Raw genomic sequence first — 13957 nt, forward strand, 5'->3', positions numbered from 1 at the left:
TTTATGATAAACAAATAACATAATCTTCTAAATGTCTATGAATATTATTCAAGTCCATGAAAGCAACTGGAGCATTAGTAAGTTCAAATGGCATCACCAAGAACTCGTAGTATCCATAGCATGTGTGGAATGCTATCTTCTGCACATCTACATCTCTTACTTTAAGCTGATGGTAGCCTAATCTTAAATCGATCTTAGAGTATACGAAGTGTCCTTGAGTTGATCAAACAAATCTTCTATCCGTGGCAAAGGATATTTGTTCTTAATGGTCAGAGCATTTAGTTGTCTATAATCAATACATAATCTTAGTGTTCCATCTTTCTTTTTAACAAATAGCACGGGGGCTCTCCATGGAGGCAAAGGTTGCTGTTGGATGACTAGGGCTTCTGCTATCTTTTCGATCGATGTGACTTATCAGACGTCCTTTATGGGATGGAGAATCTGAGTGTGCCAACTGAGCCTTTAATGTGCACTCTCTACTCATGTGTCCTGGATGTTTACAGAAGCATATCGGTTGCTCCGAAGGGCATTTTGGCTTTGTATGACTCTGTGAACCGTATTGAATGCACCTAATCTCAGAAAATAGATTTTTCTGAGAGGGGCGGGAAGATCCAGACGACACTCGAGCCGTCTTTTGTGGTTAAGAAGACTCTCCAGCGATTGCTCTTGATCTTTGATTCCAATTTTTAGTTTTCTGTCCATCTGTATGATGTTTCTGATTCTGCCTTCTTTGATTCCACCTGTTGTTGGGTCATCTCGATTAATATTGCTCGGTTCAACTCCTCCCTATAAGTGCCAATAGCGGATCAAGATGTAGGCCGCAAGACACTATGTGAACAAGAACATCCGATCATAGTCCTGAGCCACTAGGTGGGGGCTAAACTCAACGAGTCACCTAAAAGGTGGCCTGGTCTCGTAAATGATACACCGCTAAGTTCGCCTTTTCTACATCAATATATGTTATATATCCAAATGTACTCTCTAAATTATCCACCCAAGTACAAGCAGTCCATGGATCAGAACCTCCATGGAAGAGGGTGAATCGATTCTTAACTGACCGGGCAAGCATTGGTATACGTGCTTTGTCCATTACCTAATTGGTAGTAGCACGGGCCAGTATTGTTGTTGGTGCTCCTAGCGCTCCTTGACTCCTAATAAGTTGTTGACGACCCTGACCCCTAGTTTCTGACTTTGCATTGAAAGTTAAAATAAGTTTATACCTAACAGAAGGTATAATAACAATTAAAGACACATTAGTTTCCTATAGCTCAAAGATGTTCATTGGTTTGCCTAGTGTCCCAACACTTGAGAAGTCAATCAAATAAAACAAAAATGAAATTTCAAAATATGAAGGCTCAGAAATCGACATTAAAACTTGGGCTCTTATACCAACAAAATTGTCACGCCCCGGGTATAAATTGTCATTCGATGACGGGGTACGCCTTAGTGACATCCTGAAAGGCAATCTAAAACCACACATTGCTTGCACATGAGGAAAAGGATATAAAACAATAAAGTACACCACTAAAATATATATGATTAAAGAATAATTTGCATGTGCGCATGTCTAACAAATAACATACTTTATTCGGAAACCGTCAAAATAGATCAAACTATAAAAACAAGTTTCAAAGCAAATTTCAAATACTATAAAGTCAAAGTGCCACAATGACAAAACAAAGAACAAGAGATTTCTCAAGATGACATGGGACTGGTAGTCAGGATCTCTAAGCGACATGACTCCTTTTCCTACTTGCTAACGTAGAAGTCAAAGGAAACAAAGGGGCACTGAGTACAAAATACTTAGTTAGTATAATACAGAGAGCGCATGATACTAAAATGTAAATGGTCAAAGGGAGCCGTTTAAGTAATGTCACTTACTAGCAAAAGTAAGAGTAAAACATCAACCTAGACATCCACAAACTTGAATAACCAAATATGGCACATACATCCAATCCCTCCATAGCATAAATATATAACAGGTATACAACAACTATTGACTGCAGTTGCACTGTCTACGGAAGAAATATTTTACCATGGATGGTTTAGTAGGTAGACAAGATCTAATAGTGGCCAATGTTTACGGGAGAAATGCTCTACCACGGATGGTTCTGTGGGCAGACAGGGTATGTACATAGCTATCTATCTACGGATTACGAGCGAAACACGCTACCATAGATGGTCGGAGTCAAGATCTACAAGTACACAACCAATAAAGACAAGAAAATAGTCACCACCACATATTAGAGTACACTTCACTAGTTACATCATTGTCTAAAGATATCGTATGTGTATAAACAATCAAACATGAAAATAATGAGACCGCATAGATATCAAATGGACTAAACATAAGGGCAAGTAGAATATGTGTCAATCTTAAGAATCAATCAAAAGTTGAGTTAAGCAATGTATATTGCCACAACAATAAAATAAATCATGTACCAAGGACAAAGGTCTAAAAGAGAAACAAGATGGAACTACCCACCTTAAATGTAGGATGCCCTAATAGTCTTCAAATCTGAGGCTTTGTCTCGAGCCCAAACCTTGAAGATAAGCAAATACAGAGGCTATTTAAGTACTAAGTTAATGCTAATAACAGATTTCATATAACCAATTTATTCCCCCTATTCTTTGGTATTAGGCATCTAAGAGCATCCACATCAGTTTCTCTATAATATCTCTAAAATTTGGTGTAAACCACCCACTTTATTAAATTTAGACAATCATTTTTCACTACACACTATATCATCTATCCTAAAATTTCCATTATCTTTATTTTTTTATTATTTTCTTCTCTCTTCCACTTTTTTTATTATTTTTTCTCTCCATATGTAATATCTATTTTTTATTACCCACTCCATTACCTTTATTTTCTCTCCCTCCCAAATTAAATGATATTTTAATATTTAGAGAATGAATTTTATTCCTTAAACTTAGAAAAGTACTATTCATGAAATCTAAATTTAGAGAATGGATACGGTAGCTGATGCAAAGGTCTTTTTACATAAAATGTAAAATTTAAGATAAATTTTGTGTTTAGGGTAGCTGATGTGGATGTTTTAAGTCTCTAAATTACTAGTCTTTTGGTTGAAAGATCTAGGGCTTAATATTCTATAGCTCTACTAAATATGTAATTAACATGATTTAAATCATAGGTGAATGAAACAAGATGAGCCTAATTAGTAATAAGTTTCAATTTTGGTTAACATGCAAAATGCCCAATGACTTATAAATCTAGCAACCTAACAAGCATTAACTGAACAATTCATCCCTCCCAAATCAATGACCAATTTCCAATTCATACTATGACACCAATTACTCCATTAATTGCGGCTACCTAGATTCATTAGCTTGAATGATTAGAACTTAGGTAAAAGGACTTCGTTACCCACAGCTCCTTTTCCGATGATGGTTCACGACAACCGACAGAGGTAACGGGGTTGGGAGTTAAGGCGGTCGACGACAACTCTCGCAATAGTGGCAACAACGGCTATTGTTCATGGCCGCAAGTGGGAGAAAGGGCAACAACCTGACTCTCTAGCATTTCAACTATTCGACTCTAGCTCACAGCAACCGACGGTGGCTCCCTATCCGAACCTGCAACCCCTAGAAGTGGGCGACGTAGCAACGACGGCAGCATCGGACGATCGGGTGGCGGCGGCTTCGAAGATGCGAGAGGGAGAGGGTGAGTCGGCGGATACTTTAGGGTTAGGGGAAAAGAAAAAATGAGTTTAGGAAAATCAACATTTCCTTTAAATAGGTTCACCCAAATAGACTTTCTCCACCCCTAATTAATTACCCTAATGAATTACTTATAAATTCACTAAACAAACTCTGAAAAAAATCCAGATAAATCTAGAAAAATTCTTAAAATTAATATGTGGTTATAGATTTTCATTTCCTCATTATTTACAAATTTATTATTGTAAATTTTTCCCTAAACAAATTCAATTACTTTATTATTATTATTATTTTTTAGTTCTATAAATATCTGTTATCTAACAATCATCCTATTTTTATGCTTTCCGTTGGATGAGCCTAAGGCATGTGGTACGGGCATTACATTATTAGATGTGCCATTACTTTTGCTATTCTGAGATATCACTGCTATTGGAGTTGGAATATCATGCACTCTCAAACTTTCTGCCATTCACTGTTCTTATTTCCTACACTTCTTTTTGTCTTTTTTTTTTATCCTAGCTGTTTTTTTTTCTTTTTATTTCTGTTAGACTATATGCGTAGTTAGGTTGCTTTATCACTATTTCCTTTATATTTCCCTTTGTTATTGTATTTTATACCGAGTTCTCTTATCTCTGTGAATGCTTAGTGTGGATGTGTTAAAGCATTGTCTAGCATCTTGGGAGCACAATCCTTTGATTGACACAAAGCTTGTATGGATAGAAGGAAAAAAACATGTGCTAACAACTTGAGCCTAATGTAGCCTGATCTTGGTTTTAGTCCATGTGGGGATGGGCTTGACATTTCAACAATCTGACATGAGATCCCACTTGTACATGGAATGGTTCATATCCCTGGGCCAAGACAACTCAGCCTATTTGTTTTGGGCCATGTCTCCAATTTTGATAACCTTGACTGCCAATACACCAAATGCTGCCTACGCTATACTGGAATGATCTTTGAAACAATTTAACTTTTCTTTGCACTTCTGTGTTCAAGAAGAATTTTATCTTAAGTTCCTCATTTTGACTTCATAGCATGGCTGAATACTTGGCTTTGTCTTATCTATCTTTAGTTCTACATCTTAATCTTTTGATGTGTATGATCACAGAAGTTTTCCATACATTTCTGTATTTGGATAGGGCTGATCTTTGTTCTTTGAACTGGTGTTGGTTTCACCTTACATGACAGGCAAAAGTACAGGAACAATTCAGGCATTTGGAAACTGAGAGAACATTATGGCTCCAAAGACAGGTAGTGTGTGTCTAATTGCAATGAATATTGAAGATAAAATCTCATCAGGAAATTTGAGAAGAGATCTAGTCTATCACTACATATAGTATTAGTCATCCCATTTTATCTGACTTTTGAAAACCTACACTCTTTACTGCAATATATCCACTTGTACAATAACCCCCTCTTCACCAGGAATGCCTCTTATGAAATAAATGTCATTTGATTGTCATTGAATTGCCATTAAATCAATGGTCTCACTTCCTAGTGCAATTTTCAGGTTAACCTTGAAGAAAATGTTAAATCATTAAAGGTGGAATTTGATTCATATGTGCAGAAAGAGGTAATGTTTTGCTTGCTCATATCACATATTGCATTATAGTTCATCTCAGAAAGGCTCTTACGAGTTGTTTCACTGCCTTATATTTTTGTAGGCTATTTTAGAGCAAAAACTTCAACATTTCGAGAGTGAAAATGATACTTTGAAACATGCGGAGGTACTTAACTCTAGTTTTTTTTAATTATTCAATTACTCACAAACAAATGCCTTGGGCCCATGGTAGTGACAATTTCTCAAATAAGGCCTCCCTGTTCATAAATACATAAATTAGACACCCACCCATTATACAAAAATAGTCCTTTTTGACCATTTAGTATTTTCACCAAGCAATTGTTTCACTAAACACTTGACAATGTTTATCATTGTGCCTAAGTTCATCAATATACTCTTTGAATTTATTAGTAATATCTTGGATAATTTTATGATAATTTTGGTACAAATTATTGTATTCAGTGTTGGAAGTCCCTTGAGATCGTAATAGAATGGTATTTTAGATCTTAAGATTTGGATGGATTTTGTCAATCTCATACTTTAACGATTCATCCTCATATTTGAGTGTATTGATATCCATGGTTTCAAGTGGCAATTGCTGTCGGTTTGCATAAACAAAATGTACCATCTGGATTGACAACTTATATTGACTATGTCAGCATGCGTAGATATCAATTAGTCGCTTGTGCCAAACAGCTTGAGTAGTACCGATTGAGACAGAAATATTTTCTTTTTTCATGATTCAACTTTCTATTTTGTTTGTTGGACACTAGGAGAAGATGAAACATTTGAAAGAGGTGAGGGAAAGAGAAACACTAGAGGATGGTACTAATTAATACAAGAATATTATTTTATGATTTGTCCATTTGTTGGTCATGGTGAGGAGATAAATCCTCAAAAGATAGAGGGGCAAAAGAGATACACCTATCAAGGTAATGACAACAGAAAGAGGAATGATGCTAGAGTCGGAGAAATCAAGCTATACCTATGCCTCTTTAATTTTAGTTATGTCAGTTGAAGTCACTCCCAGTGGCTATCTTAGATATATTTATGTGTATGTGGAGAAGTGAATTCCAATATTAGATGTCCTGGGAGTACTATACAATATGGATCTTAGAAAATTATGAGATAGTTAGTATCATATTTAAAGAACTAATTCTTTCATCTAATGTACAACACTCACTGTGGTTGAGATTTCTTATTATATTTGTATAACTCGTTGCTCTAAATTTTATGATTGTCATAGGTTAATATTCGGAGATAAATAAACAAGTGTAGTATAAGATTAACTTGGTTGATCTTAAAACATATTAGAACATGTTAAAGTGTTGGCACCACAAAATACCAAAACCTCACCTTTCTACCCGGAGAACAAAAAATCTAGCATGGAATGTTACTTTATATGGCTGCATCATCTAATTCAATTTAGAAATTGATAGAAAATATCATTTCATAGGCTGTTTTGGTGAAACAATTTCTTAGTCAGAAGATAAGATTTTGGTTTACTGGATGAGAGGGGGCATGCTTTGACCATTTTTCATTAAAAGAGACTTTATTAGGGCCTAATCTAGGTATATGCTTATTAATCAACTTTGGATAACTTCATAAATTATATGTCCAATTTGGTTTCTTTTTTCTTTTTTCTTTATCTTTATTGAAGCAGCTATGATATATATAATTTGTAATAAGGAAGTTTGAGCAACTATTTATTTTTTGTTCTAGTTGAAGTGTAGACAAAGGAAATCATATTTATATGATGAGAGGGTGTTTTTACTTCAGCTGAAAGTTTTAAAATTGTGTACTTGCTTGAAATGGGAGGGTAAGAAAACATGGTACGAGATTTCACATTTCAATCCATGATAATTGGCTTAAAATATAAAGGAGGCATTCAATAAAAATATATATTATAAACATTTTTATTTCTTTTATTAAAAGAGAATACAATGTGGATATACAAAAGGAAAATGTCAAACAATTAAAATGAAAGGTACAAGTAAATATAGTCTCAATTTCTATCATGTCGAGGATCTTAAAGCAAGTCTATAGATCGACTAAAACCAAATAAGGCTTTAAACCAGCCATTGCCTACAAAACTATTGGCCAAGGAAAATGGACAGTAAACACAAATTGCTAAGTGGTAGAGATTATATGCATGTAGAGTTTAAGTTTCCACCACTAGAGTTTTAAGTTATGGTTTTTATTTTAATGTAAAATCAACATTTATCTTTATTACACTTAAGTATCACAATTTACTTTTCATAAGTAGATCTATTTAATTTTCACCATTTATTATCATAATTTAATCCATTTCTAATCATCTCTTTTAGTTGTCATTAATATATTTACTCTCCACTTAATGGGATAAAGACTTGGTTATTGTTGTTTTAATCATCATTAATATATTCACTACTTATTGAATCATTGGAGGAAGACTCTCAAGCTACAAATGATGTCATCTAACATATGTGTAAACCGTTATTGGTGATAAACAATAGTATAATGCTTGTGCAAAAACATATTATCCATGTACGAACCACGCTACCATCTCTCTATGGGCAATTAAGAACTATAGTAAAAGGCTAAGTTCATAGTTTCATTTTGAGTATTTATTTTTCACCATTTATAATAACCATTATTTTTTTTACTTTAAATCTTTATACATCAATTATTCTACCTTGAGGTCACATCCTGTAGATTAGTTAAAGGGGGCTACCTACATCTCCTTTAGATGATCTCTAGATAATTATAGCATTAAAGAGGTGTACAAGTATCAACTTGCAAATCAACAAATAGCTTTGAAGATATGTAGTTTAAAGATATATTTCAACTAAGGAGTAACTAAGGTATTAATTGTTTTTCCTTTAAAGCAATCTCTCTTTGTCTTTTAGAATCCATTTTGATAATTAAGTGTTATTTTAATTTCTTTTTTTAAAAATAGTTGTAGCAATATAAATAATATTTTTATATATGCAAAATTCATTCATGAGGACATATAAGTGAATCTAAGGGTAAATTTACCGACCTCGAATTATACTAGGTAAAAATTTGAAATTCTAAAAGCAGTGCACTTCCTCTTGATGCATATCTACAAAAGTACAAAAACAAGTATAGGAAGGACTTGGGAAGGCTTCAGATAAACTAAATATGATAATAATAGAAAATCTAAAAATTAACTAAACTCAATGTCAATGAATCCATTCATTTTCTAATTTTCCCAAATCAATCCAAATTAAGGAATCTAACATTCATTACTAGCAAACAACCAAGAATCTCTAAATTTGAACTAAATACACCAAGACACATATCATAACAAACCTACTAAGCTTTTACCAAGTAATTTTCCTTGGTTGACTAAACAAAGTAGGTGATCTGATGATAAAACACTTTAGCAAATTAACCTAAATAGCAAACAAACAATTGTTATCTAAAATATGTGGTCCTTTCCCAATTACTATGATCTTAATTTCTTAAATGCCAATCTCAACAAATGGTAGTTCACTCCAGTGTTGAAAAAGGAAATTTAGAAGTGAATTAGGTAGTTGGGGTTTGAAGGAGGGGAAGGGTTTGAGGGAGAAGTTGATTGCCCTTCGATGCCCTTGCGTGGAGAGGGTGATATAGGAGAAGAGAGTAGCAAAAGAGGGGAAAAAGAACCAGGTGAAAGGGCAATGGTGGTGTTAAGGTGTGCATGGAACACAAGTGGTTGGCATGATGACCGGATGTAGGTCATCGGATGCATTGAATAGGGAAGGGGAAGAGGGAATAAATAGGGGAGAGAGAGAGAGTTGTCAAAAGATAGGAGGCCTACGACTATGTTAAGGTTGGTGGCACACATAGAAAGGAGTGAAGGTGGTGGCATTGTGACAGGTAGAAGAGAACATGATTTGAAATCTTGTACTGTGTTGGGGGAACAGTCGAAATGTTTCATTTAGGTAAATCACCAAAACTGGATGCCACTCAACACCAAGGTTCAAAATCTCGAGCTGTGCCATAGTTTTAGTCTTTGATTGGAAAGATACTCTTTGAGAATTGTATCGATACTATGATGCATGATGTTGATGACAAATTGAAGGTTAAAGGAGGAAAGAGATGAATCAAAGGAAGGAGACATTGTTTGTGCTCAATCGTATCAAGTTTCGTTAATTTACTTGAATATATGTTTCGACCGATCTGCCCGATATGGTATAAGATTTAAAATCATGCTCGGCACAAACTTCTTATGCTTCATCTTCTTCCTTCTTCAACTCCATATCATTATTGTTATCATACATAGAAACATTGGTGGATCGATACCGAAATGAATATCATTCCAATTCAAGATTGAAACTTAGGCATGCCTTGGAAGAGAAGGGCTTAGAGGGCGAGGATTAGTGAAGATAGAAAGAAGAAATACATGTATCCCCCTCCCCCAATTAAACTAAATTGAATTATCCAATAAAAATTTGGTTCAAATCTAAATATGACAAGACGAGTCCAAATCTTTCTTGGTTTGAACTCACAACTCATATCATTATTTGATATACTTAAGTTAACACAAAGGGCAGCCTGATGCGTGAAACTTCCATTAACGTGGGGTTTCGGGGAAGAATCTATTATATGCAACCTTATCCTACATTGTAAGAGGTTATTTTTATGACCCGAACCCACATGACAATAACTTTACCATTGCGCCAAGAGTTCTCTTCTAACTTGAGTTACAAATATGATAAAAATTAAGATTAACATAAAAAATAATAATTACATTTTTTTAGTTAATCAAGTTTTTTTTAAAAGTGAGTTGTTAATATTTCCAATTTTTAGAAAGTTTGTTATATATATATATATATATAGTTTAGGTAATTTTAGATGACTTTTTCGTATTATGTGTTTATAAAAGGGTTATGATCCCCAATAATTTTAGTATTTCAATTTATGGCATTTTATCTTATTCATGAGTTTGAATGTTTAAGGTAGTTTGATGCTACATAAAGAAATATATAAAATTGTGGCAAAAGTTTTATAAAACAGTCTAAGAGTCTAGGCACCTACCTGTCTTGTTTCATCAAAGGTCATTTTGCTTGGTTGTTAGGCAACATCTTTTAGATAATTCATTTAGGCAATTTACGCAACCTATACAATCTACTTAGCAGTTCAAATGGATCAAAGGAAATAAATTATTTTTTATAAGTTGGATTATTTTACATTAGTCATCTTACTCGTATTCTTTATATACTGTTTTTGGTTTTTGGATTTATGATTATGAATTGCATTTTTATATTTTCTTATGATTTTTATTTTCTTTGTTGCAATATTTCAATGGGATAGAGCTCAATGACATAAAAGGATTCATACAACTGACCCCACCTAGTGGGAAAAAACTTGGTTGTTGTTGTTGTTGTTGCAATATTTCATAAAATTTGTTGTTGTTTTGTGTTTAGTTCTTCCTTATCATTTATGATTTGTTTATTTGTGATTATAAAATTGTTTTGATTATAAAATATATGATTGTCATATATTATTAGTATTAGTCAGTGTTAATTTAATTTACTTATTTTCTCTATTTTAATAATATTTTTATATTAACCATGGCTAGGCACCCACCTACCATCTAGGTGATAGGCAGTCGGTTGGCGACTTTATCACTTGGAATCACTTTTTAATACCTTGGATTATGACACAAATTACCATTAGTTGAAGTGTTGAACTATAGGAAGTAACAAACATAGAAAGTTAATATAGTAGAAATGAAAATCATGAGGTAAATTTATGAAGGTACTATAAATAATAAAATAAAGAATGTTAACTCATATCAAGAGAAATTTGTTGTAGCTTCAACACATGATAAATGTGAGAAAATAGGTTAAAATGGTTTGAACATTATAAAGACTAATATATTTTGCAGTTAGAAGAGGTGAATATTTAATTAATATCAATATTACAAGAGAAGAATGATAATGCTTGATTCACTTTAGTAGGTTGAAAATGATATCTTGAATCTGTTATTACATAGTGGCAACACGAGAACTTTCATGTCCCCATTTTGGATTCATTGTTAGTTCCAATATTGCTAAATGATTAATCAGTCTCAAATGAGTTCAAACATGTCCAGTTATTTGTGGTTGTAGTTCACTTTTTGATGGTGCATTGTTCTGGGGCCCCTCTTGGGTTCAAACATGTCCAGTTATTTGTGGTTGTAGTTCACTTTTTGATGGTGCATTGTTCTGGGGCCCCTCTTGGGTGGTGGATTTCAACTTTTTTTTTGCTACAATTATTCTGGTAGTCTAATTGATTCGTGATAATTGTTATGTAGGCTCTATTTGAGTTTGAACTCAAGAATGTTGAGACCATTAAAGATAGACTTGTCCGAATGGAGGTAATTGTTTGGATTTGTATGCTTTTAGAAGAGAACTAGCATATTATTAAATAATCGCAACTTTTTATAGTTTAGTATAACTAAAATTTTGTTATAATTCGAAAAATCGCTTAAATTCTCTATATATTTCCAAAGTTATTTAAAAAGCTATTTCATGAAATAAACTTAGGATACATTTTAAAGAATTCTAATTCTAATATCTATTTTTTTTACAAAATTTACACGAATTTATAATTTATAGCATCTAGTTTTAGAATACCTTGAACAAATTAATATATTTGAAAAAATAATTGCTAAAAATAAATTCTATAATCAATTCATAAAATATCAATATATTGAAAAATTTAGGGCAATTGCCTTGAAAAACCACCCATAGTTTTAGTTATACTCTACCCAGATCCTTTTTTTTCCATAAATTGCCATTGAGATTCTAAAATACCTTTAGCCTTTATCACCCTTAAAAAATCTAAAAAAATATTTTGAGTTGCAAAAAAAAAAAAATTCTAAAATGGATTCATTTATGATTATTTAGGACTCTTGATTTACAAAATTTATATAATTTGTTTTAATATTCACCTATATTTTAGCGGAAAGATGATTGAGTGTTAAAATAGTGATATAATGCAAATCTCTAGTTGGATGCCACAAATGTATGTTATTACCCCTAAATGGTCATAACATGCATATCAAACATGAAAATTTACACAAAACAAAGCTTTGACCAAGATTTAGTGCTAAAACATCTTTAAAAAAATTGAATGCTAAAAAAAAGGAAAAACATTAAAAGAAGTTACACATTTTATTAGTATTTAGAACTCATTCTCTAATTTACAATAATTATATAGTTTGTTTTGACAACTCCGACCATGACGAATTACGGTCGGCCCCAAAGCCCGGATAAAGGAGTGGGTTGTGTTAGGTTACTAGCTAGCGTTAAACTAAGATAAATATTTAATAAATAAATCTATTAAACTATTATGCTAATACTAGGTTGTTCCTCGGAAGGAAGGTGTTGCAGGGTTCGCATAAGGATTACTACATCTCCATGAGAACTTAAGCGTAGTATTAAATAGGCAAGAGTTCTCACGTCATAGGTTGAATAAGAACAAATATTATAGGAAAACTACTAGTGTAAGATTTGGAACATAGAATAGAAATTCTCACTCGTAAAGCAATGGAGGTAGTAGATACTATGATTAGCAGAATAATTAGTATTTTGTGTGTACAAGAGAAAATGGATGGATGAGAAGACAAAAATGATAGAGAACTCGAGTTTTAAGTTATGGTACACAGAAAGAATAAAACAAGAAATGGAGTGAGTATTGTGATAGATAGTTCGTTAAAAAATGAAGTTGTAGGAGTAGTTAGCAAGAGGTATAGAATTGCTCTCAAAATAATAGTGATGAAAGAAACTATGAACATAATTAGCATATATGCACCTTATGTATGATTAGATAATGATATCAAATCAAGATTTTGGGATGACCTAGATGAAGTATTGCAAAACATTCCACCAAATGAAATGATTTTAATAGGAGACGATTTAAATAGGTATATCGGAGTGAAAACATGAGGAATATGAGAGTGTGCATGTGGCTATGAGTTCGGAATAAGAAATGAAAAAGGGAAAACTATATTGGATTTTGTGATAACATACGATCTTATACTAGTTAATATGCTTTTTTTTAAAAAAAGAGAACGTCACGTTTAAAAGTGAAAATAATAGGTAAAAATTTGAAATTCCGTTAGGGTGGATAGCCAGAAGCCTTAACATGAAAGAAGGGTGGATAGCCAGAAGCCCCGTCTTTTAGAAAGTTGATTATATATCTAAACAATGGGAAGAAGCTATTTAGGAATGGTATACTAAGTCACATACTTCAAACCTAGAGTACCTTGATCTCACAGAAACAAAGCCAACAACAAAAGAAATAGCTCATAACCTTTCAGTCATTTATGACAAAGTCTGTTTATCTAGTCGAGTTCACATCAAGCATTTCAAAACTTTGTTAGGAGAATTAGAGGCTGTCAAATTACAAAACCAGAAGTTGGAAGAAGCTATTAAGATATTAACAAAAGAAACAATAGAAAACAAGCCTCTAACAAAAAGGCAGGTAGAAGAATTTATAGAAGAGCAGGCTGAAAAAGTGTTTACAGACCTAAAAGGAAAACTTACTAAGATCGACAAGGTGTCACAAAAATTAGAGGCTTGGACCTCTACATGAGTTATATAAACACTCGAGCAACAAATAGTTACAAAGAAGCCTTAGCGGCCACCGAAAACATTGAATCACCAGCTCTTGGTTTTTGTAAGCTTGCGGAATACAAAGGTCCTCTGACCAGTTCAATTGCTGTAATTAAGCAAGCAA

The 13957-nt window shown here is 33.1% G+C and overlaps 1 protein-coding gene across 8 annotated transcripts in view; it reads left to right on the forward strand.

The window, feature by feature from the left end:
- LOC122026220 (kinesin heavy chain-like) overlaps positions 1 to 13957 on the forward strand; it is a 98083-nt gene that overhangs the window by 39443 nt on the left and 44683 nt on the right. For 6 of the 8 annotated variants that reach the window (XM_042584885.1, XM_042584892.1, XM_042584879.1 and 3 more), the window contains exons 3-6: positions 4870 to 4932; positions 5192 to 5254; positions 5346 to 5408; positions 11529 to 11591. In XM_042584885.1, coding sequence (XP_042440819.1) covers positions 4870 to 4932; positions 5192 to 5254; positions 5346 to 5408; positions 11529 to 11591 — 252 coding nt within the window. The remainder of the gene's footprint in view (positions 1 to 4869; positions 4933 to 5191; positions 5255 to 5345; positions 5409 to 11528; positions 11592 to 13957) is intronic. The other 2 variants (XM_042584920.1, XM_042584915.1) reach the window with 1 other exon arrangement.

This window comes from Zingiber officinale, chromosome 1A (genome assembly GCF_018446385.1).
Source record: "Zingiber officinale cultivar Zhangliang chromosome 1A, Zo_v1.1, whole genome shotgun sequence".
Classification (NCBI taxonomy): domain Eukaryota; kingdom Viridiplantae; phylum Streptophyta; class Magnoliopsida; order Zingiberales; family Zingiberaceae; genus Zingiber; species Zingiber officinale.